Genomic DNA, 24,907 nt, shown 5'->3' on the forward strand with positions numbered 1-24,907 from the left:
AATATATTTTAGTTTCAGGTTTATATTCATTACACACAAGGGACCGATGGAATAAAGTTCAAAGTATCACCTAAGCAGCAGTGTGTATGTGTTTCTTTCAGAGAAAGTTCTAATGACTTGTGTGAGATCTTTCTTTAACATTCTCAAAAGTCTGGACTGTTTGTTTCTGGAGCCTGTTGAGTTTTGTCCCTTGGTTCGGTTTCTTTAAACATATATGAACACAGCAATCGTGCTCAGATCTGCACTGAATCAATCAGGCTTAGACGACCTGAACAATGTACTGAACGAGGATTGTTTTCCAAAAGAAACAGCTTTAAATGATGGATTTATGGTGTGTCACTTATTCAAAATATCTTTTTTGATTTATTCTCTGATCTGTTAGTTTACCCGCTGATGCCACAGTGCCAATCCTTCATCGTCAGAGAATCGATGGTGAATGAAGCTCTGACCCTCCCGTGTAACTACTCAGGATATTGTCCAGCGGTTCAGTGGAGCCGCTTCATTCCTGACAAAGTTGTCGTTGTTCACAGCTGGATTTGTTCAAAACAATTTTTTCAGAAAAGATTTACACTACCAGGAGATACAAGCAGAGGAGATTTCTCCCTGATGATCAGTTCAGTAGCCTACAATGATGCAGGCTCTTACATGTGCAGCTGTAATGAAAAATCAGTGACTGAAGTAAAGCTGAAAGTTATCAGTAAGTGCTCTTGCTGTCATCAGCAGAACATTCTGTCATTCTTAACATGTCTGTAGTAAAGTCTACATTAAATGCCAAACTGTAATAACCTGATTTGTTTTTGTTTATCCGGAAGTTCCGACAGTTGTAAAGGCTTTCGAGGGGAAGAACGTCACTCTCCCGTGTTACGGAGACACTCGACAAGTCATTAAAGATGTAAAGTGGAAGAAAGATGGACACGAGGTTCTGCTGTACACTCCTGCAAACAGATGGATGACTAAACAAAACAGATTCACGATGTCAGTAGAAGGCTTTCTAGACGGTGATCTCTCTCTTCACATCAGTCCAGTTCACGTGTCTGATACAGGATTATATCAGTGTCTCATCCACGATGAATCTCAGGACGGAGAACCACGAGCTGTGTTACTGAAGGTAGAAGGTAAATAGATCTCTTATTCTAATGATACTTACAGACCTCATGAACTGAAAGTTAAAGCTTTAATTTCCTGTGAGCTGAGTGAACATTCTAGTGTAGAGTCTATTTGTAAATTCAGTCCCACTTTGTACTGTTTTTATACTGATGTACTGTAGTCAGTCTCCATCCATGTCAGGTAGTGTGTTAACATCCAAACAACACAAAAATGGCTCTTATTGTTGAAGTTCTACAGTTCCTCAGTCTACAGCTTTGAAAGTGTCTTAATATATAATCAAATAATATATTTTTTTTCCAGGGCAACAACAATTCACAACCACCAACAGCGCTCCAGTTTCAGGAGGGTTTGCACTGCTAGGATTGTTCATCTCTGTAGGGATCAACATTTACATTACATGAGATTACCTGATCATTTTTATTACATGAGAAAATTCAGAGACCAGATTTAATCTAAGACTGCAGGATCTTTAGCTTTCCTGTACATCACTGTTCTGTTGTCCTGTATGTTCTTTTTATTCTGTGTGTTTATTGTCCTGTTCTCATCTCACACTGTATGCAATCTTATGTACTGTTACATGTTACACCATGGTACTGGAGTCATTTTTGTTCTATAATGTACAAGCTATATAGCTGTGATGTGTGAAGGGACTCATGGCTGGTGAGGCACTGACTCTTTTAAAGTCAGATTTACAAATATATGAGTTCAACTGAGTATCTTAAATTCACCATTCAGGTGGCTGCTTGCACATTGATTAATAGTTATTTAATGTCTCCTGTTTTAACTTGAACAGTCATATTAAATGAAGAGGAAACACAACAGTATTTAAACGTCTACACAATGACTTAATTAACATTTACTTTAGTTTACTTGTATTCAAGTTCTTCTGAAAAAGATTTTGAAATGCTGGAGCCACCACAAGTGTTTTATTTCCTTTGTTTTAAACCATATTTAACCCTTGTGTTGTCCTCCTATACAAATTAGGAGCGCTGAGTCAACTTGACCTTGTCTGTTTTGACTGCTTATAAAAAATGAACTATATATGATAGCTTTTTTTTTTTTTTTTTTACTTTTAACTTGTTTCCAACATATTAACATATATTTTGGAAAAAAAATTGTCATATTTGGTATAATAAACCTCATTATTAAAAAATGCCTCATTTTTTAGTAAAAAAAAATAAAGAAATTTTTAATTATTTTCACTATAGAGTCACAATAGTTGATGCACAACTACAGGCTGGTATATTTCGAGAGCAGGGGATTGTTTTGAAACCATTTTACCATGTTAAACCTTATAAAATTATGCCATGTTTTGAGTAAAATAAGCAGAAATTATTAAATATTATTTTGGATAACGACTGACTGATGAATGTCAAACATTACTCAGCATATCTCTAGGCCAAAGCTGACTGATGCAACTAAATGTATAAATAAGAGAGGGGAAACAAATATGATTTACAAAACACATGTATTTTATTTTTGAACTTCTTTATAGAAATATGAATGTGTGTGTGTGCATGCGTGCGTGTGTGTGAAATGTTTAAAAATACGTAACCTTTGTTTTGTCTAGAGGCCAACTGAAATTCAATGTCTAATGCTTTGAACAGTGTGTGTGTGTGTGTGTGTGTGTGTGTGTGTGTGTGTGTGTGTGTGTGTGTGTGTGTGTGTGTGTGTGTGTGTGTGTGTGTGTGTGTGTGTGTGTGTGTGTGAGAAGCTTCTTGGTAGATCAGATTTTGCCCCCAACTGGACAAATGCATCTGACAAGTGTGAAATACTTACAAATGAGTAGCTTTTGTTTTTTCTGGAGGCATAATGAATTGCAATGCCCAATGCTTGTGTGTGTGTGTGTTTGTGTGTGTGTGTGTGTGTGTGTGTGTGTGTGTGTGTGTGTGTGTGTGTGTGTGTGTGTGTGTGTGTGTGTGTGTGTGTGTGTGTGTGTGTGTGTCTGTGTGTAGAGCATCATTTCGGTAGATCATATTTTGCTCTCTGCCAGGCAAAGGCATATCAAAATTGTGAAATATTTACAAATGTTTGTCTTTTTTATTTCTCTGGAGGCCTAATGAAATGCAATGCCCAATTTGTGTGTGCATGTGTGTGTGTTGGGGGGGGGGGAGTGTGTTTTTTGGGTGCGTGTGTTAGTGAACATTTTACGTGTGCATTTTTGTGTCTGTATGTACTGTATGTTCATTGCACTGAAAAGGGCAAAAGTGTGACCTATTGCCCCACTAAATGTGGCCGAATCAAAATGACTCAAGAGGATCACGAACGCGTAGTATATACTGTTCTGAACACATAGTTCAACGAAAATAGACAAAATTAATTTTGCTTGCAAAGTTCATAATTTGGAACAATCCTGGTAAATTTCAGGCAAATATGTGGAAGAAAACCAAAGTTATAACACATTAAATTCTTCCAGCGGGGTCAAAAAAACCCAGTGACAACATGTAGGTTAAACATGCAGGTCCTGTATAAATATATGCTTTTATGATGATTATTAGAGGTACAAAAGTGACAAAACGTTCTGTCCAGAAACCAAGTCTAAGCCAAAAACTGCTGATCAAACGATGAATATGTTGAAACGTAGAGAACATTTGTATTTGTGTTATATGATCATTTTTTGCCTGTTGTGTTATAAGGGTGCAAATAATTATGTTATTACATCTATAACACAGATGCTGTTTACACTCATGGTGATGTTTATGATATAGACTGTGTGATTGTCTTTAATGATTGTTTATAAGAATTTGTTTAAAAGTCATATTATTTAAATTTATATAATTTGAATGTGTATTTTAATGATAATGAAAATTAAGTGATGGTTTTATTTTGTGTTTTTCACTTTGATTTTGTTTTTCATATTGCCTTGATTCTTGAAAATTATTACAAAAGAATTAATGTTTTAAACCTTGTTCATTTTTTTTGTATGTATATTTTTTGTTTTAATGTTTTAATGTAAGGTGGATGAAGGAAAATGATCCCTAAATTAAATATGGAGTATAAAATATTATTGATTGTATTATGTTCATTGTTGTGTCTGTTTAGTGCTTGCAGACTCCAGCATTCACACAAGACAAAGATGAAACACAACTTAATTTAAACGCATTTTAAATGTCTACACAAGTCCTTAATTAACATTTACTTTATTATACTTCATAAAATTTCTGAAAAAGGATTTGAAATGCTGGAGCCACCTGAAGAGGTTCAGAAAAGGTCTTTCAGAGGTCCTAAGAGACAATTCTTTAACCATTTCTTTTTCTCATTAGTTGTAAGAAATGTCACCAAAGCATTTTATAGAGCAAAACACATTGTGAAGTGTTTTATTAACTTTGCTAAACTATATTTTAAAATGTATATACTGTATAATTATACACTTTTGTGATGCATATTAAAGGTACGAAAGATAAAAGGTTCCAAAAATTGCTGGACAAATTATGAAATTAAGAACGTGTTGAAATTTAGAGTTTTCCGAGAAAATGTGTATTTGTACATTCTCTCTCTCTCTCTCTCACACACACACACACACACACACACACACACACACACACACACACACACACACACACACACACACACACACACACACACACACGTATAAGTAGGTAATATATAAATAATCACACTACCGTGTTAAAAGCAAGACTTTTATTTGTTGTTATTTCCACGAGATGGCGCTAGATTACAAAAAATCTTGCTTGCATTAATAATAGAAATCTGTTTATTTCTTTTTTTTTCTTATTTCGTTTTCGATAAAGCATCATGAAGAGAAATCACATGTTCTAACGATAAAAAAAGAATTAAAAAGAACTAAGATTGATTATTAAAAAAAGACATTATTTCGACTCCAGACATTTTCGGATTCGAGAGTCGACTCTGAAGCTTCAGAATCGATTAAATATAGTGACGCTATTCAGAAATATTACCAGTCTCGAGAAGTTGAGCTCATTATTTACACGAAAAACGGCGATAAGATGATTTGGTCATCCATAACAGCGAGAACATAACAGTTAGAAATGTATTCAATTTAATTAATATTGCACTGTTTCCTGTCTTTTCATGAATTGTTGTGCAGAATCGACTCAACTGATTCATAATCACTATATTCAGATTCGGAGTCAACTCCGAGCAGCCTGGATCAGGGACAATGTTATTACAGTATGTGGTCACAAAAGTGCTCGTCAGGACTCAGCCCGGACTTTGGCCACGTGCTTTTGTTGTTCTATGTTCACGTGTCTGCCCCGCCCTTGTCTCTTCCTCCCCGATTCTGCACACCTGTTCGTCATGTCTAATTGTCTTGTCTTTGTAACTGTGCCGAGTTGACTTGAGATGCTATCATTTGTCGTGTGTCCGAGGCTGTGTCCTTGTTTCATGTTTTTGTATTTAAACCTGTATATTTTACGCTGTCCTGCATTTGGGTCTGTTTTTATCCCTGCGTCGCTGACAGTGCTGGATGACTCAAGTCTGGTCTCGAGATTTAATTTGTAAGATTGAGTTGAGCTGGTATCCATTGTACCTGCACCTTTTTTGCATTTGCACCTGGACCTGTTTTCAGGGTTCTCAAGTTTTGAAGAAAGACAAGAGTGACATCTCCAACCACCAAGTTGGGAAGTAACGGAGTAAAAATACGTCCTTACTTTTTCTGGTATGTGAAGTGACATACGGCTAAGTATGGTGACCCATACTCAGAATTCGTTCTCTGCATTTAACCCATCCAAAGTGCGCACACACACAGCGGGCAGTGGGCAGCCATTTATGCTGCGGCGCCCGGGGAGCCCGGGTGGGGGGGGGGAGGGGGGGGTGTGATTCGGTGCCTTGCTCAAGGGCACCTCAATCGTGACCGGCCCGAGACTCGAACCCACAACCTTCGGGTTAGGAGTCAGACTCTCTAACCATTAGGCCACGACTGCCCCCAAAAATATATGGTAACGCTTCACGACTTGCGTGGCATCCTTGCGCAGGGGCCATGCTAATCTTCTCTGTATCGTTCCAATTTTTTTAGTATATGTGCTGCCGTAGCAAGTATCAGTACTTTACTCCACTATTTATTTTTCGGACAACTTTTTACTTTTACTCATTACATTTTTACACAAATATCTGTACTTTTTACTTCTTATATTTTTAAAACAGACTCGTTAGTTTTAGTATTATTCCTTGTCATTGAGCGCTGTTTCCAGCCTATCATCCTATCATAGTGCGGCTTTTTCCCCATGTGACTGGTGTACATGGGCGTAAATTTCATTTAACAGTAGGGGGGGACAATAAATATAAAATTTCTCATGAGCAATTTTTGAAGGGGGACACAAATAATACTCTAATTGTACTTATAAAGATTATTATTGTAGCATGGAGACGCGTCATTATGGGTATTTTCAAAGTTTTTATTCAGAGAAAGTAAAACATAAAAATAATCACAACAATAAAAACAAGGAATTAAAAAAGGTTTTAAATTTTCTTTAAAATTAATCAAGACACTAAATAACCATAGAAATTGATTATACAAAAAAAAATACAGTGAGGTCAGTTCGGACGCAGCACGGTGCTCATTTAGTAAATATGCTAAACAGCTAAACAATATGCTAATTGTGGCCATTAATGTTAAGTTAACATTATGCCAAGTCGTCCTAAATAAAACAATGCATGGGAAACGGCTTTGGCGTGTTAGTTACAGTGCACTATACAACAAGCAAGTAAACAAGCTAACGTTAACTAAGTAATATTGTAATCGCTAATATAGCAGATTCATGGAAAATTACATCCGTAATCAGCATTTTGGCGCAACTAAATTATGAATGAGTCTGCATCAACTATATTAAAGAGAATCACTTTATTTAAAGTGCATAAAATCCCCGACTTAATGGAGTTAACTGAGCCGCAGCCACACACCTGACTCCTGTGTACAGAGTAGGTGAAATGACCTGGGAAAACAGGCAGTGGGTCAAACCATTGTGAGGAAGGGGAGGGGGACTCAACTGTTTCTAAATGCATTTTTGCGTTTGGTTTTTTTTCTACTTACACAATTATTTAGGTATACATACATATATTTTACACAATAGAGAGTGCGATATTTTTTAAATAATTTTTGGGGGGGGGGGGGGACAATCCTCGGATGGGGGGGGGGGGCATTTCCCCCCCCGCATTTACGCCCATGCTCCTGACACAAGCGGTTCTTAAGTCTAGACCAGCAACGTTTTGGTGCTACTTAAGAACCACTTTTCCTGGTTCGGAGCCGGTGCTTTGGCGGTCGAAACAGAAAGAAATGGTTCTAAATTAGGCTCTGGCTCCGAACCAGCACTCGAACTGCCTCGGTGGAAAAGGGGCAATTCAATGTGATTCAAGGCAGGCTTTTATACTTTTTTACTGTGGCCAGATAGATTTGGCTGTCAGGTTTGGTTGGCTTTGTGCTCTTTAGACTGCTACCATCTTATTTCATAAATACCTCTCGGTTTCCCAAACATATCTCACCAGCCGACTCTGTGTGCGCTGCTTCTTTTCTAACGTCACGGTCTATATATGGTCATACTTCCTGCTACTTCTCAGGCTGTGATATAGAAATGAAGTTAACAGGAACTTGACAGCAGGCTTTAAAACACTTTTTCACTTTTAACAGTAGGCATTGAACCACGTGTGGCCAGATACTCTCAGTAATACACAGTAGGCTTTATAAATGTTTACTACTAGAAAGTTTAAATTAAAATACACAAGATTAATCTAATCAACTCTATTACATGAGGATACATGATTATAAGTAAAAGAGAAGCATCTCAGAATTTTTCTTGAACATTCTGAAAATAAAACATATTAACACATAATGCATTATAGTCTTCTTTTTTCTTTTGGAATCCTCTTCCAGCTGTTTAAGTACAGCGTCTGATCCCACGGTGTCTTCTTTTAAACACTCGTATTCAGATCTTTCAACTCTTCAACCAATTCTTCAACCTTTTGGCTTTTTACATCAATCTTTCTTTGTTTGTTCCCCTTACGTTTAGCTTTTCTTTCCCTATTTCTCCTTCTCTTTGTATTATCTATGTCCGTCTGTCTATTGACGGATAAGTTAATAATTGGTCGTGGTGTACCTTGATATTTATTATTATTTATTTGCTGAGAACCATTATTAAAAAAATCAGGTATCAGGTATGTAGAGTCCTGTAACTCCATCCAGTACATGACGGTGTCTGGTAACATCTCTTGCATGCCGCTGGCTCACAACATATTAGTTATAAGAAATGTCACCAGAGAATCTCTGTTCTATAACATCTCATATTGTGGAGTCTTTTATTATTTTATACTTTAAAATGTATATACTGCATAACCATACAATTGTGTGATGCACTTTGAAGAAGAGTTCCAGTGTAGTGATGATAAATTGTGTCCTAAGTCTAGGCCAAAACTTGGTAAACAAATTCAGATTATGTTGAAATGTAGAGAACATTAGTATTTGTGTTATAGGATCATATTTGCTTTTGTTCTTTAAGGGTTAAAATAATTCTGTACTCTCCTGGTGATGTTATTCATAATAAATTTTTTAAAAAATTAATAAATATTTTAATCACACTAATGTGCAGGGCTTTTTATTTGTTAAAATTATTACTTGTAGACTATTTCCACTAGAATACACAAGTTAATATAGATTAGATAAGATTAGATTCACACAGGCATAAAAGGAACTCCCACTAAATACGAAAACACATTGCAGACATAAACCTCGGTATGAGTGGGCGATGTGGTTTTACTTTTAACCACACACATATCTGATTGAAAAGCAAGGGGAAGCTGTGTCAGTTCGTTTAAAAAGCGCTACCAAGAGTACAGAAGTCACATATGAACCTGTAATCTAAAGGTAAACCTGCTTGGTGCTGCACACAAAAAGAGTTTGAGAAACGTTTTGAAACGTTCATTGTGAATCTGTAAGTTGTTTTTTTTTTTATCTTTTTCTGTTTGTGTTGTTAAATTGTAGTAACACTTAAGTATAAACAGACACACAGTAACTTTACAGCTGTAAAGTCAATGTGGTGTCAGATAATATATCTTTATGTGTGATGAGAGAGAGAGCTATAAAGTTTCCTTTTCTTTACATTATGCTACTCTTGTAGGTAACTCTTATAGGACTTTCTTAAACACCATGAAGTGGCTTTTAATTTCTTGCATCACTGTGATGGGTAAGTGTTACTGTTTATAGTTCTGTATTAAACACTGATGACAGATTCAAACATTTCTCGACTATAAGAATATAAGACAAGAGTAGAGACATGCTGGATTGGATGGGGTTCTGTCGGGGTTCTCATTAAACCTATTAAAGACATTTAAGCTTCTGTCTAAGTGACTATAAGACCTGCTCCTGCTCAGTTTAGAGTTGTATGTGTGTGGTGTTGTATTATTTGCCTGTATGAAATAAATAAAAGAAAGAAAAAGGTAAGTAGTTAAAAAAAAGTGTTATCTTAAAATAATTTAAAGTTACATATCATTTAAAAAATCCTTAAGTCATGTTGGTCCAGTAATCACACTGTAATGTCTTTATGTTCACATCTAAATCTAAAGTCTAATCCAATAGTCCACGTCCACAGTAGAACTGCTCTGTTTCCTGAAACTAAAATATATTTCAGTAAACAGAGAAGTCTTGCTCTGTCTTGCTCAGATCTTGCTCAGATCTGCAACGAATCAATCAGGCTTAGACGACCTGAACAATTTACTGAACGAGGATTGTTTTCCAAAAGAAACAGCTTTAAATGATGGATTTATGGTGTGTCACATATTCAAAATATATTTTCTGATTTATTCTCTGATCTGTTAGTTTACCTGCTGATGCCGCAGTGCCAAGCCTTCATCGTCAGAGAATCGATGGTGAATGAAGCCCTGACCCTCCCGTGTAACTGCTCAGGAAATTGTCCAGTGGTTTTGTGGATCCATTTCATTCCTGACAAAGTTGTCGTTGTTCAAAGCTGGATTTGTTCAAAACAAGAGAATTTTAACAAAAGATTTACACTACCAGGAGATACAAGCAGAGGAGATTTCTCCCTGATGATCAGTTCAGTAGCCTACACTGATGCAGGCTCTTACATGTGCAGATGTAATGAAAAATCAGTGACAGAAGTAAAGCTGAAAGTTATCAGTAAGTGCTCTTGCTGTCATCAGCAGAACATTCTGTCGTTCTTAAAATGTCTGTAGTAAAGTCTGACCAGCCACATTAAATGCTAAACTGTAATAACATGATTTGTTTTTGTTTATCCGGAAGGTAAATAGATCTCTTATTCTAATGATACTTACAGACCTTGTGAACTGAAAGTTAAAGCTTTAAGTTCCTGTGAGCTGAGTGAACATTGTAGTGTAGAGTTTATTTGTAAATTCAGTCCCACTTTGTACTGTTTTTATACTGATGTACTGTAGTCAGTCTCCATGCATGTCAGGTAGTGTGTTAACATCCAAACATCACAAAAATGTCTCTTATTGTTGAAGTTCTACAGTTTCTCAGTCTACAGCTTTGAAAGTGTCTTAATATATAATCAAATAATATTTTTTTTTCCAGGGCAACAACAATTCACAACCACCAACAGCGCTCCAGTTTCAGGAGGGTTTGCACTGCTAGGATTGTTCATCTCAGTAGTGATCAACATTTACATTACATGAGATTACCTGATAATTTTTATTACATGAGAAAATGCAGAGACCAGATTTTATCTAAGACTGCAGGATCTTTAGCTTTCATGTACATCACTGTTCTGTTGTCCTGTATGTTCCTTTTATTCTGTGTGTTTATTGTCCTGTTCTCATCTCACACTGTATGCAATCTTATGTACTGTTACATGTTACACCATGGTACTGGAGTCATTTTTGTTCTATAATGTACAAGCTATATAGCTGTGATTTGTGAAGGGACTCATGGCTGGTTGATTTGTGAAGGGACTCATGGCTCACAACTTCTTCTGAAAAAGGTTTTGAAATGCTGGAGCCACCACAAGTGTTTTATTTCCTTTATTTTAAACCATATTTAACCCTTGTGTTGTCCTCCTATACAAATTAGGAGCGCTGAGTCAACTTGACCTTGTCTGTTTTGACTGATTATAAAAAATGAACTATATATGATAGCTTTTTTTTTTTAACTTCTAACTTCTTTCCAACATATTAACATATATTTTGAAAAAAAATTGTCATATTTGGTATAATAAACCTAATTATTATGCAAAAATGCCTCATTTTTTAGTAAAAAAAAAAATAAAGAAATTTTTTATTATTTTCACTATAGAGGCACAATAGTTGATGCACAATTACAGGCTGGTATATTTCAAGAGCAGGGGATTGTTTTGAAACCATTTTACCATGTTAAACCTTATAAAATTATGCCATGTTTTGAGTAAAATAAGCAGAAGTTATTAAATATTATTTTGGATAACGACTGACTGATGAATGTCAAACATTACTCAGCATATCTCTAGGCCAAAGCTGACTGATGCAACTAAATGTATAAATAAGAGAGGGGAAACAAATATGATTTACAAAACACATGTATTTTATTTTTGAACTTCTTTATAGAAATATGAATGTGTGTGTGTGCATGCGTGCGTGTGTGTGAAATGTTTAAAAATACGTAACCTTTGTTTTGTCTAGAGGCCAACTGAAATTCAATGTCTAATGCTTTGAACAGTGTGTGTGTGTGTGTGTGTGTGTGTGTGTGTGTGTGTGTGTGTGTGTGTGTGTGTGTGTGTGTGTGTGTGTGTGTGTGTGTGTGTGAAGCTTCTTGGTAGATCAGATTTTGCCCCCAGCTGGACAAATCCATCTGACAAGTGTGAAATACTTACAAATGAGTAGCTTTTGTTTTTTCTGGAGGCATAATGAATTGCAATGCCCAATGCTTGTGTGTGTGTGTGTGTGTGTGTGTGTGTGTGTGTGTGTGTGTGTGTGTGTGTGTGTGTGTGTGTGTGTGTGTGTGTGTGAGTGTGTGTGTGTGTGTGTGTGTGTGTGTGTGTGTGTGTGTGTGTGTGTGTGTGTGTGTGAGTGTGTGTGTGTGTGTGTGTGTGTGTGTGTGTGTGTGTGTGTGTGTGTGTGTGTGTGTGTGTGTGAGTGTGTGTGTGTGTGTGTGTGTGTGTGTGTGTGTGTGTAGAGCATCATTTCGGTAGATCATATTTTGCTCTCTGCCAGGCGAAGGCATATCAAAATTGTGAAATATTTACAAATGTTTGGCTTTTTTTTCTGGAGGCCTAATGAAATGCAATGCCCAATTTGTGTGTGCATGTGTGTGTGTGTGGGGGGGGGGGGGGGGGGGTGCTTGTGAGTGTGTGTTTTGGGTGCGTGTATTAGTGAACATTTTACGTGTGCATTTTTGTGTCTGTATATACTGTATGGTCATTGCACTGAAAAGGGCAAAAGTGTGACCTATTGCCCCACTAAATGTGGCCGAATCAAAATGACCCAAGAGGATCACGAACGCGTAGTATATACTGTTCTGAACACATAGTTCAACGAAAATAGACAAAATTAATTGTGCTTGCAAAGTTCATAATTTGGAACAATCCTGGTAAATTTCAGGCAAATATGTGGAAGAAAATCCAAATTATGACACATTAAATTCTTCCAGCGGGGTCAAAAAAACCCAGTGACAACATGTAGGTTAAACATGCAGGTCCTGTATAAATATATGCTTTTATGATGATTATTAGAGGTACAAAAGTGACAAACGTTCTGTCCAGAAACCAAGTCTAAGCCAAAAACTGCTGATCAAACGATGAATATGTTGAAACGTAGAGAACATTGTGTGATTGTCCTTAAATGATTGTTTATAAGAATTTGTTTAAAAGTCATATTTAAATTTAAATAATTTGAATGTGTATTTTAATGATAATGAAAATTAAGTGATGGTTTTATTTTGTGTTTTTCACTTTGATTTTTTTTTCATTTTTCCTTGATTCTTGAAAATTATTACTAAAGAATTAATGTTTTAAAACTTTAAGTTAAAGCGGTGTCGAACTGTTTTAATGCAATTTTGATGTATTATGGTGCCCGAACCCGTTAATATTATTTTATTGCTTTTGTATTAGTTGTTTGAAAAGTTAAAAAAAAAAAGGTCGGTCTTACGGCAAACAAGAATATTTGACCGTACACTTTTTGACAAACAATGCATGGGAAACGGCATGGGCAAATACAAAACTTAGGAATAAAATTATTTTTGAGCCATTTCCTTTTTCAGCGCGCACACGCACACACACACGCCCACGCGCTCTTTCAGAATATGACTTAGTAAACATTCAGTGAACTTGGGTGTGGTTCACCCGCTGAGAGAGAGTGTGTGTGTGTGTGTGTGTGTGTGTGAGAGAGAGAGAGAGAGAGAGAGAGAGAGAGAGAGAGAGAGAGAGAGAGAGAGAGAGAGAGAGAGCGAGCGAGCGAGCTGTAAAGTCTCCTTTTCTTTACATCATGCTGCTCTTGTAGGTAACTCTTATAGGACTTTCTGAAACACCATGAAGTGGCTTTTAATTCCTGGCATCATTGTGATGGGTAAGTGTTACTGTTTATAGTTCTGTATTAAACACTGATGACAGATTAAACATTTCTTCACATGATGTTGTGTTTACCCTAGTTGTGTTTTACCATGGAACCTCTAGTGGGATCCAGAATATTGTATGGTGGCGTTTTGGACAAGAGAGATTAAGAATATAAAACAAGAGTAGAGACATGCTGGATTGGATGGGATTCTGTCGGGGTTCTCATTAAACCTATTAAAGACATTCTGTCTAAGTGACTACAAGACCTGCTCAATTTAGAGGTGTACGTGTGTGGTGTTGTATTATTTGGCTGTATGAAATAAGTAAAATAAATAAAAAGGTAAGTATTAAAAAAGTGTTATCATAAAATAATTTAAAATTATATATTATTTAAAAAATACATAAGTCATGTTGGTCCAGTAATCACACTGTAATGTCTTTATGTTCACACCTAAATCTAAGGTCTACTCCAATAGTCCACGTCCACAGTAGAACTGCTCTGTTTACTGAAATATATTTTAGTTTCAGGTTTATATTCATTACACAATCGACCGATGGAATAAAGTTCAAAGTATCACCTAAGCAGCAGTGTGTATGTGTTTCTTTCAGAGAAAGTTCTAATGACTTGTGTGAGATCTTTCTTTAACATTCTCAAAAGTCTGGACTGTGTGTTTCTGGAGCCTGTTGAGTTTTGTGTCTTGGTTCGGTTTATTTAAACATATATGAACACAGCAATCGTGCTCAGATCTGCAACGAATCAACCAGGCTTAGACGACCTGAACAATGTACTGAATGAGGATTGTTTTCCAAAAGAAACAGCTTTAAATGATGGATTTATGGTGTGTCACATATTCAAAATATCTTTTTTGGTTTATTCTCTGATCTGTTAGTTTACCTGCTGATGCCACAGTGCCAAGCCTTCATCGTCAGAGAATCGATGGTGAATGAAGCCCTGACCCTCCCGTGTAACTGCTCAGGAAACTGTCCAGTGGTTTTGTGGATCCATTTCATTCCTGACAAAGTTGTCGTTGTTCAGAGCTGGATTTGTTCAAAACAAGAGAATTTTAACAAAAGATTTACACTACCAGGAGATACAAGCAGAGGAGATTTCTCCCTGATGATCAGTTCAGTAGCCTACACTGATGCAGGCTCTTACATGTGCAGATGTAATGAAAAATCAGTGACAGAAGTAAAGCTGAAAGTTATCAGTAAGTGCTCTTGCTGTCATCAGCAGAACATTCTGTCGTTCTTAAAATGTCTGTAGTAAAGTCTGACCAGCCACATTAAATGCTAAACTGTAATAACATGATTTGTTTTTGTTTATCCGGAAGGTAAATAGATCTCTTATTCTAATGATACTTACAGACCTTGTGAACTGAAAGTTAAAGCTTTAATTTCCTGTGAGCTGAGTGAACATTCTAGTGTAGAGTTTAGTGTAGAGTTTATTTGTAAATTCAGTCCCACTTTGTACTGTTTTTATACTGATGTACTGTAGTCAGTCTCCATCCATGTCAGGTAGTGTATTAACATCCAAACGTCACAAAAATGGCTCTTATTGTTGAAGTTCTACAGTTTCTCAGTCTACAGCTTTGAAAGTGTCTTAATATATAATCAAATAATATATTTTTTTTTCCAGGGCAACAACAATTCACAACCACCAACAGCGCTCCGGTTTCAGGAGGGTTTGCACTGCTGGGATTGTTCATCCCTGTAGGGATCAACATTTACATTACATGAGATTACATAAGACAATGCAGAGACCAGATTTTATCTAAGACTGCAGGATCTTTAGCTTTCCTATACATCACCGTATTGTTGTCCTGTGTGTTCCTTTTATTCTGTGTGTTTATTGTCCTGTTCTCATCTCACACTGTATGCAATCTTATGTACTGTTACATGTTACACCATGGTACTGGAGTCATTTTTGTTCTATCATGTACAAGCTATATAGCTGTGATGTGTGAAGGGACTCATGGCTGGTGAGGCACTGACTCTTTTAAAGTCAGATTTACAAATATGTGAATTCAATCGAGTATCTTAAATTCACCATTCAGGTGGCTGCTTGCACATTGATAAATAGTTATTTAATGTCTTCCGTTTTAACTTGAACAGTCATATTAAATGAAGAGGAAACACAACAGTATTTAAACGTCTAAACAATGACTTAATTAACATTTACTTGTATTCAACTTCTTCTGAAAAAGATTTTGAAATGCTGGAGCCACCACAAGTGTTTTATTTCCTTTGTTTTAAACCATATTTAACTCTTGTGTTGTCCTCCTATACAAATTAGGCGCGCTGAGTTTGTCAGCAGACTTGACCTTGTCTGTTTTGACTGCTTATAAAAAACGAACTATATATGATAGCTTTTTTTTTTAACTTCTAACTTCTTTCCAACATATTAACATATATTTTGAAAAAAAAAAATTGTCATATTTGGTATAATAAACCTAATTATTATGCAAAAATGCCTCATTTTTTAGTAAAAAAAAAAAAAAAAGAAATTTTTAATTATTTTCACTATAGAGGCACAATAGTTGATGCACAATTACAGGCTGGTATATTTCGAGAGCAGGGGATTGTTTTGAAACCATTTTACCATGTTAAACCTTATAAAATTATGCCATGTTTTGAGTAAAATAAGCAGAAGTTATTAAATATTATTTTGGATAACGACTGACTGATGAATGTCAAACATTACTCAGCATATCTCTAGGCCAAAGCTGACTGATGCAACTAAATGTATAAATAAGTGTGTGAAGCTTCTTGGTAGATCAGATTTTGCCCCCAGCTGGACAAATGCATCTGACAAGTGTGAAATATTTACAAATGAGTAGATTTTGTTTTTTCTGGAGGCATAATGAACTGCTATGCCCAATGCTTGTGTGTATGTGTGTATGTGTGTGTGTGTGTGTGTGTGTGTGTGTGTGTGTGTGTGTGTGTGTGTGTGTGTGTGTGTGTCAATCGATCAAAATTTTGAAATATTTACAAATGTTTGGCTTTTTTTTCTGGAGGCCTAATGAAATGCAATGCCCAATTTGTGTGTGCATGTGTGTGTTTGTGTGGGGGGGGGTTTGTGAGTGTGTGTTTTGGGTGCTTGTGTTAGTGAACATTTTACGTGTGCATTTTTGTGTCTGTATGTACTGTATGTTCATTGCACTGAAAAGGGCAAAAGTGTGACCTATTGCCCCACTAAATGTGGCCGAATCAAAATGACCCAAGAGGATCACGAACGCGTAGTATATACTGTTCTGAACACATAGTTCAACGAAAATAGACAAAATTAATTTTGCTTGCAAAGTTCATAATTTGGAACAATCCTGGTAAATTTCAGGCAAATATGTGGAAGAAAACCAAAGTTATAACACATTAAATTCTTCCAGCGGGGTCAAAAAAACCCAGTGACAACATGTAGGTTAAACATGCAGGTCCTGTATAAATATATGCTTTTATGATGATTATTAGAGGTACAAAAGTGACAAAACGTTCTGTCCAGAAACCAAGTCTAAGCCAAAAACTGCTGATCAAACGATGAATATGTTGAAACGTAGAGAACATTTGTATTTGTGTTATATGATCATATTTGCCTTTTGTGTTATAAGGGTGCAAATAATTATGTTATTACATCTATAACACAGATGCTGTTTACACTCATGGTGATGTTTATGATATAGACTGTGTGATTGTCTTTAATGATTGTTTATAAGAATTTGTTTAAAAGTCATATTATTTAAATTTATATAATTTGAATGTGTATTTTAATGATAATGAAAATTAAGTGATGGTTTTATTTTGTGTTTTTCACTTTGATTTTGTTTTTCATATTGCCTTGATTCTTGAAAATTATTACAAAAGAATTAATGTTTTAAAACTTGTTCATTTTTTTTTTGTATGTATATTTTTTGTTTTAATGTTTTAATGTAAGGTGGATGAAGGAAAATGATCCCTAAATTAAATATGGAGTATAAAATATTATTCATTGTATTATGTTCATTGTTGTGTCTGTTTAGTGCTTGCAGACTCCAGCATTCACACAAGACAAAGATGAAACACAACTTAATTTAAACGCATTTTAAATGTCTACACAAGTCCTTAATTAACATTTACTTTATTATACTTCATAAAATTTCTGAAAAAGGATTTGAAATGCTGGAGCCACCTGAAGAGGTTCAGAAAAGGTCTTTCAGAGGTCCTAAGAGACAATTCTTTAACCATTTCTTTTTCTCATTAGTTGTAAGAAATGTCACCAAAGCATTTTATAGAGCAAAACACATTGTGAAGTGTTTTATTAACTTTGCTAAACTATATTTTAAAATGTATATACTGTATAATTATACACTTTTGTGATGCATATTAAAGGTACGAAAGATAAAAGGTTCCAAAAATTGCTGGACAAATTATGAAATTAAGAACGTGTTGAAATTTAGAGTTTTCCGAGAAAATGTGTATTTGTACATTCTGTCTCTCTCACACACACACACACACACACACACACACACACACACACACACACACACACACACACACACACACGTATAAGTAGGTAATATATAAATAATCACACTACCGTGTTAAAAGCAAGACTTTAATTTGTTGTTATTTCCACTAGATGGCGCTAGATTACAAAAAATCTTGCTTGCATTAATAATAGAAATCTGTTTATTTCATTTTTTTTTTTATTTCGTTTTCGATAAAGCATCATGAAGAGAAATCACATGTTCTAACGATAAAAAAAGAATTAAAAAGAACTAAGATTGATTATTAAAAAAAGACATTATTTCGACTCCAGACATTTTCGGATTCGAGAGTCGACTCTGAAGCTTCAGAATCGATTAAATATAGTGACGCTATTCAGAAATATTACCAGTCTCGAGAAGTTGAGCTCATTATTTACACGAAAAACGGCGATAAGATGATTTGGTCATCCATAACAGCGAGAACATAACAGTTAGAAATGTATTCAATTTAATTAATATTGCACTGTTTCCTGTCTTTTCATGAATTGTTGTGCAGAATCGACTCAACTGATTCATAATCACTATATTCAGATTCGGAGTCAACTCCAGGGTTTCTCATTGTGAGCAGCCTGCATCAGGGACAATGTTATTACAGTATGTGGTCACAAAAGTGCTCGTCAGGACTCAGCCCGGACTTTGGCCACGTGCTTTTGTTGTTCTATGTTCACGTGTCTGCCCCGCCCTTGTCTCTTCCTCCCCGATTCTGCACACCTGTTCGTCATGTCTAATTGTCTTGTCTTTGTAACTGTGCCGAGTTGACTTGAGCTGCTATCATTTGTCGTGTGTCCGAGGCTGTGTCCTTGTTTCATGTTTTTTTTTTAAACCTGTATATTTTACGCTGTCCTGCATTTGGGTCTGTTTTTATCCCTGCGTCGCTGACAGTGCTGGATGACTCAAGTCTGGTCTCGAGATTTAATTTGTAAGATTGAGTTGAGCTGGTATCCATTGTACCTGCACCTTTTTTGCATTTGCACCTGGACCTGTTTTCAGGGTTCTCAAGTTTTGAAGAAAGACAAGAGTGACATCTCCAACCACCAGAGGTGGGAAGTAACGGAGTAAAAATACTTCGTTACTGTACTTAAGTACATTTTTCTGGTATGTGAAGTGACATACGGCTAAGTATGGTGACCCATACTCAGAATTCGTTCTCTGCATTTAACCCATCCAAAGTGCACACACACACAGTGAACACACACAGTGGGCAGTGGGCAGCCATTTATGCTGCGGCGCCCGGGGAGCAGTTGGGGGGCGGGGGTGGATTCGGTGCCTTGCTCAAGGGCACCTCAATCGTGGCCGGCCCGAGACTCGAACCCACAACCTTCGGGTTAGGAGTCAGACTCTCTAACCATTAGGCCACGACCGCCCCCATTAGGCCACGACCGCCCCCATTAGGCCACGACCGCCCCCATTAGGCCACGACTTGCGTGGCATCCTTGCGCAGGGGCCATGCTAATCTTCTCTGTATCGTTCCATTTTTTTAGTATATGTGCTGCCGTAGCAAGTATCAGTACTTTACTCCACTATTTATTTTTCGGACAACTTTTTACTTTTACTCATTACATTTTTACACAAATATCTGTACTTTTTACTTCTTATATTTTTTAAAACAGACTCGTTACTTTTAGTATTATTCCTTCTCATTGAGCGCTGTTTCCAGCCTATCATCCTATCATCGTGCGGCTTTTTCCCCATGTGACTGGTGTACATGGGCGTAAATTTCATTTAACAGTAGGGGGGGACAATAAATATAAAATTTCTCATGAGCAATTTTTGAAGGGGGACACAAATAATACTCTAATTGTACTTATAAAGATTATTATTGTAGCATGGAGACGCGTCATTATGGGTATTTTCAAAGTTTTTATTCAAAGAAAGTAAAACATAAAAATAATCACAACAATAAAAACAAGGAATTAAAAATGGTTTTAAATTTTCTTTAAAATTAATCAAGACACTTAATAACCATAGAAATTGATTATACAAAAAAATACAGTGAGGTCAGTTCGGACGCAGCACGGTGCTCATTTAGTAAATATGCTAAACAGCTAAACAATATGCTAATTGTGGCCATTAATGTTAAGTTAACATTATGCCAAGTCGTCCTAAATAAAACAATGCATGGGAAACGGCTTTGGCGTGTTAGTTACAGTGCACTATACAACAAGCAAGTAAACAAGCTAACGTTAACTAAGTAATATTGTAATCGCTAATATAGCAGATTCATGGAAAATTACATCCGTAATCAGCATTTTGGCGCAACTAAATTATGAATGAGTCTGCATCAACTATATTAAAGAGAATCACTTTATTTAAAGTGCATAAAATCCCCGACTTAATGGAGTTAACTGAGCCGCAGCCACACACCTGACTCCTGTGTACAGAGTAGGTGAAATGACCTGGGAAAACAGGCAGTGGGTCAAACCATTGTGAGGAAGGGGAGGGGGACTCAACTGTTTCTAAATGCATTTTTGCGTTTGGTTTTTTTTCTACTTACACAATTATTTAGGTATACATACATATATTTTACACAATAGAGAGTGCGATATTTTTTAAATAATTTTTTTTGGGGGGGGGGGGGAGAGACAATCCTCGGATGGGGGGGGGGCATGTCCCCCCCGTCATTTACGCCCATGCTCCTGACACAAGCGGTTCTTAAGTCTAGACCAGCAACGTTTTGGTGCTACTTAAGAACCACTTTTCCTGGTTCGGAGCCGGTGCTTTGGCGGTCGAAACAGAAAGAACTGGTTCTAAATTAGGCGCTGGCTCCGAACCAGCACTCGAACTGCCTCGGTGGAAAAGGGGCAATTCAATGTGATTCAAGGCAGGCTTTTATACTTTTTTACTGTGGCCAGATAGATTTGGCTGTCAGGTTTGGTTGGCTTTGTGCTCTTTAGACTGCTACCATCTTATTTCATAAATACCTCTCGGTTTCCCAAACATATCTCGCCAGCCGACTCTGTGTGCGCTGCTAATGTCTTTTCTTTTCTAACGTCACGGTCTATATATGGTCATACTTCCTGCTACTTCTCGGGCTGTGATATAGAAATGAAGTTAACAGGAACTTGACAGCAGGCTTTAAAACACTTTTTCACTTTTAACAGCAGGCCTTGAACCACGTGTGGCCAGATACTCTCAGTAATACACAGTAGGCTTTATAAATGTTTACTACTAGAAAGTTTAAATTAAAATACACAAGATTAATCTAATCAACTCTATTACATGAGGATACATGATTATAAGTAAAAGAGAAGCATCTCAGAATTTTTCTTGAACATTCTGAAAATAAAACATATTAACACATAATGCATTATAGTCTTTTTTTCTTTTGGAATCCTCTTCCAGCTGTTTAAGTACAGCGTCTGATCCCTCGGTGTCTTATTTTAAACACTCATATTCAAATCTTTCAACTCTTCAACCAATTCTTCAACCTTTTGGCTTTTTACATCAATCTTTCTTTGTTTGTTCCCCTTGCGTTTAGCTTTTCTTTCCCTATTTCTCCTTCTCTTTGTATTATCTATGTCCGTCTGTCTATTGACGGATAAGTTAATAATTGGTTGTGGTGTACCTTGATATTTATTATTATTTATTTGCTGAGAACCATTATTTAAAAAAATCAGGTATCAGGTATGTAGAGTCCTGTAACTCCATCCAGTACATGCCGGTGTCTGATAACATCTCTTGCATGCCGCTGGCTCACAACATATTAGTTGTAAGAAATGTCACCAGAGAATCTCTGTTCTATAAAATCTCATATTGTGGAGTCTTTTATTATTTTTTACTTTAAAATGTATATACTGCATAACCATACACTTGTGTGATGCACTTTGAAGAAAAGTTCCAGTGTAGTGATGATAAATTGTGTGACTATTTCCACTAGAATACACAAATTAATATAGATTAGATAAGATTAGATTCACACAGCCATAAAAGGAAGTCCCACACTAACCACACACTCACATGTCAGACGTGTTTCTTGTTATCTGATTGCTATCTGAATGCGGGGTTAAAGGGGTGGGGGGTGGGGAGGTGGGTGTGTGTTGTCTCACTTCGTTTAAAAAGCGCTACCAAGAGTACAGAAGTCACATATGAACCTGTTAATCTAAAGGTATCTACTTCGTGTGGCACACAAAACGAGTTTGAGAAACGTTTTGAAACTTTCATTGTGAATCTGTAAGTTGTTTTTTTTTTTATATTTTTCTGTTTGTGTTGTTAAATTGTAGTAACACTTAAATATAAACAAACACACAGTCACTTTACAGCTGTAAAGTCAATGTGGTGTCAGATAATATATCTTTATGTGTGATGATTATTTAATCTTTATTTAAGGCTTTTAAGACTCAGTTAACTCATAGATCAGCTATAAGGTGTGTGTGTGTGTGTGTGTGTGTGTGTGTGTGTGTGTGTGTGTGTGTGTGTGTGTGTGTGTATCAGCTATAAAGTTTCCTTTTCTTTACATTATGCTGCTCTTGTAGGTAACTCTTATACGACTTTCTGAAACACCATGAAGTGGCTTTTAATTTCTTGCATCACTGTGATGGGTAAGTGATACTGTTTATAGTTCTGTATTAAACACTGATGACAGATTCAAACATTTCTTGACTATAAGAATATAAGACAAGAGTAGAGACATGCTGGATTGGATGGTATTCTGTCTTGGTTCTAATTAAACCTATTAAAGACATTTAAACTTCTGTCTAAGTGACTATAAGACCTGCTCCTGCTCAGTTTAGAGTTGTATGTGTGTGGTGTTGTATTATTTTCCTGTATGAAATAAATAAAAGAAAGAAAAAGGTAAGTAGTTAAAAAAAAGTTTTATCTTAAAATAATTTAAAGTTACATATCATTTAAAAAATTCTAAGTCATGTTGGTCCAGTACTCACACTGTAATGTCTTTATGTTCACATCTACATCTAAAGTCTAATCCAATAGTCCACGTCCACAGTAGAACTGCTCTGTTTACTGAAATATATTTTAGTTTCAGGTTTATATTCATTACACAAGGGACCGAAGGAATAAAGTTCAAAGGTATCACCTAAGCAGCAGTGTGTATGTGTTTCTTTCAGAGAAAGTTCTAATGACTTGTGTGAGATCTTTCTTTAACATTCTCAAAAGTCTGGACTGTGTGTTTCTGGAGCCTGTTGAGTTTTGTGTCTTGGTTCGGTTTATTTAAACATATATGAACACAGCAATCGTGCTCAGATCTGCAACGAATCAATCAGGCTTAGACGACCTGAACAATGTACTGAATGAGGATTGTTTTCCAAAAGAAACAGCTTTAAATGATGGATTTATGGTGTGTCACATATTCAAAATATCTTTTCTGATTTATTCTCTGATCTGTAAGTTTACCTGCTGATGCCGCAGTGCCAAGCCTTCATCGTCAGAGAATCGATGGTGAATGAAGCCCTGACCCTCCCGTGTAACTGCTCAGGAAACTGTCCAGTGGTTTTGTGGATCCACTTCATTCCTGACAATGTTGTCGTTGTTCAGAGCTGGAAGTGTTCAAAACAAGAGAATTTTAAGGAAAGATTTACACTACCAGGAGATACAAGCAGAGGAGATTTCTCCCTGATGATCAGTTCAGTAGCCTACACTGATGCAGGCTCTTACATGTGCAGCTGTAATGAAATATCAGTGACTGAAGTAAAGCTGAAAGTTATCAGTAAGTGCTCTTGCTGTCATCAGCAGAACATTCTGTCGTTCTTAAAATGTCTGTAGTAAAGTCTGACCAGCCACATTAAATGCTAAACTGTAATAACCTGATTTGTTTTTGTTTATCCGGAAGGTAAATAGATCTCTTATTCTAATGATACTTACAGACCTTGTGAACTGAAAGTTAAAGCTTTAATTTCCTGTGAGCTGAGTGAACATTCTAGTGTAGAGTTTAGTGTAGAGTTTATTTGTAAATTCAGTCCCACTTTGTACTGTTTTTATACTGATGTACTGTAGTCAGTCTCCATCCATGTCAGGTAGTGTGTTAACATCCAAACGTCACAAAAATGGCTCTTATTGTTGAAGTTCTACAGTTTCTCAGTCTACAGCTTTGAAAGTGTCTTAATATATAATCAAATAATATATTTTTTTTCCAGGGCAACAACAATTCACAACCACCAACAGCGCTCCAGTTTCAGGAGGGTTTGCACTGCTAGGATTGTTCATCTCTGTAGTGATCAACATTTACATTACATGAGATTACCTGATAATTTTTATTACATGAGAAAATGCAGAGACCAGATTTTATCTAAGACTGCAGGATCTTTAGCTTACCTGTACATCACCGTATTGTTGTCCTGTATGTTCCTTTTATTCTGTGTGTTTATTGTCCTGTTCTCATCTCACACTGTATGCAATCTTATGTACTGTTACGTGTTACACCATGGTACTGGAGTCATTTTTGTTCTATAATGTACAAGCTATATAGCTGTGATTTGGGAAGGGACTCATGGCTGGTGAGGCACTGACTCTTTTAGAGTCAGATTTACAAATATATGAATTCAATCGAGTATCTTAAATTCACCATTCAGGTGGCTGCTTGCACATTGATTAATAATTATTTATTACCTCCTGTTTTAACTTGAACAGTCATATTAAATGAAGAGGAAACACAACAGTATTTAAACGTCTAAACAATGACTTAATTAACATTTACTTGTATTCAACTTCTTCTGAAAAAGGTTTTGAAATGCTGGAGCCACCACAAGTGTTTTATTTCCTTTGTTTTAAACCATATTTAACCCTTGTGTTGTCCTCCTATACAAATTAGGCGCGCTGAGTCAACTTGACCTTGTCTGTTTTGACTGCTTATAAAAAATGAACTAT

The 24,907-nt window shown here is 36.2% G+C and overlaps 1 protein-coding gene, 1 long non-coding RNA gene, 1 other non-coding gene and 1 pseudogene across 4 annotated transcripts; 2 read left to right on the top strand and 2 right to left on the bottom strand.

Moving 5' to 3' along the window:
* The first annotated feature begins 378 nt into the window (after positions 1-378).
* On the top strand, positions 379-24,907 carry LOC113655035 (CD226 antigen-like). 2 transcript variants are annotated; one of them, XM_047817264.1, is made up of 4 exons: positions 379-697; positions 813-1,115; positions 14,462-14,779; positions 24,178-24,907. In XM_047817264.1, the coding sequence occupies exons 1-4, from the start codon at positions 394-396 to the stop codon at positions 24,276-24,278; spliced, it is 1,026 nt and encodes a 341-aa protein (XP_047673220.1). In that variant the 5' UTR covers positions 379-393; the 3' UTR covers positions 24,279-24,907. The 2 variants fall into 2 exon arrangements, with proteins under 2 accessions (XP_047673220.1, XP_047673219.1); XM_047817263.1 differs by lacking the exon at positions 24,178-24,907 and adding an exon at positions 15,208-15,981.
* Positions 6,018-6,123, bottom strand: LOC113647097. The gene has a single exon (XR_003441600.2). It is a non-coding gene; the product is annotated as a U6 spliceosomal RNA (small nuclear RNA).
* On the top strand, positions 8,430-10,980 carry LOC125145326. Its single transcript, XR_007143687.1, has 4 exons — positions 8,430-9,008; positions 9,195-9,260; positions 9,893-10,210; positions 10,625-10,980. It is a non-coding gene; the product is annotated as an uncharacterized LOC125145326 (long non-coding RNA).
* Positions 19,509-19,589, bottom strand: LOC125145387 (annotated as a pseudogene).

The sequence above is a fragment of the Tachysurus fulvidraco genome, chromosome 8 (genome assembly GCF_022655615.1).
Source record: "Tachysurus fulvidraco isolate hzauxx_2018 chromosome 8, HZAU_PFXX_2.0, whole genome shotgun sequence".
NCBI lineage: Eukaryota > Metazoa > Chordata > Actinopteri > Siluriformes > Bagridae > Tachysurus > Tachysurus fulvidraco.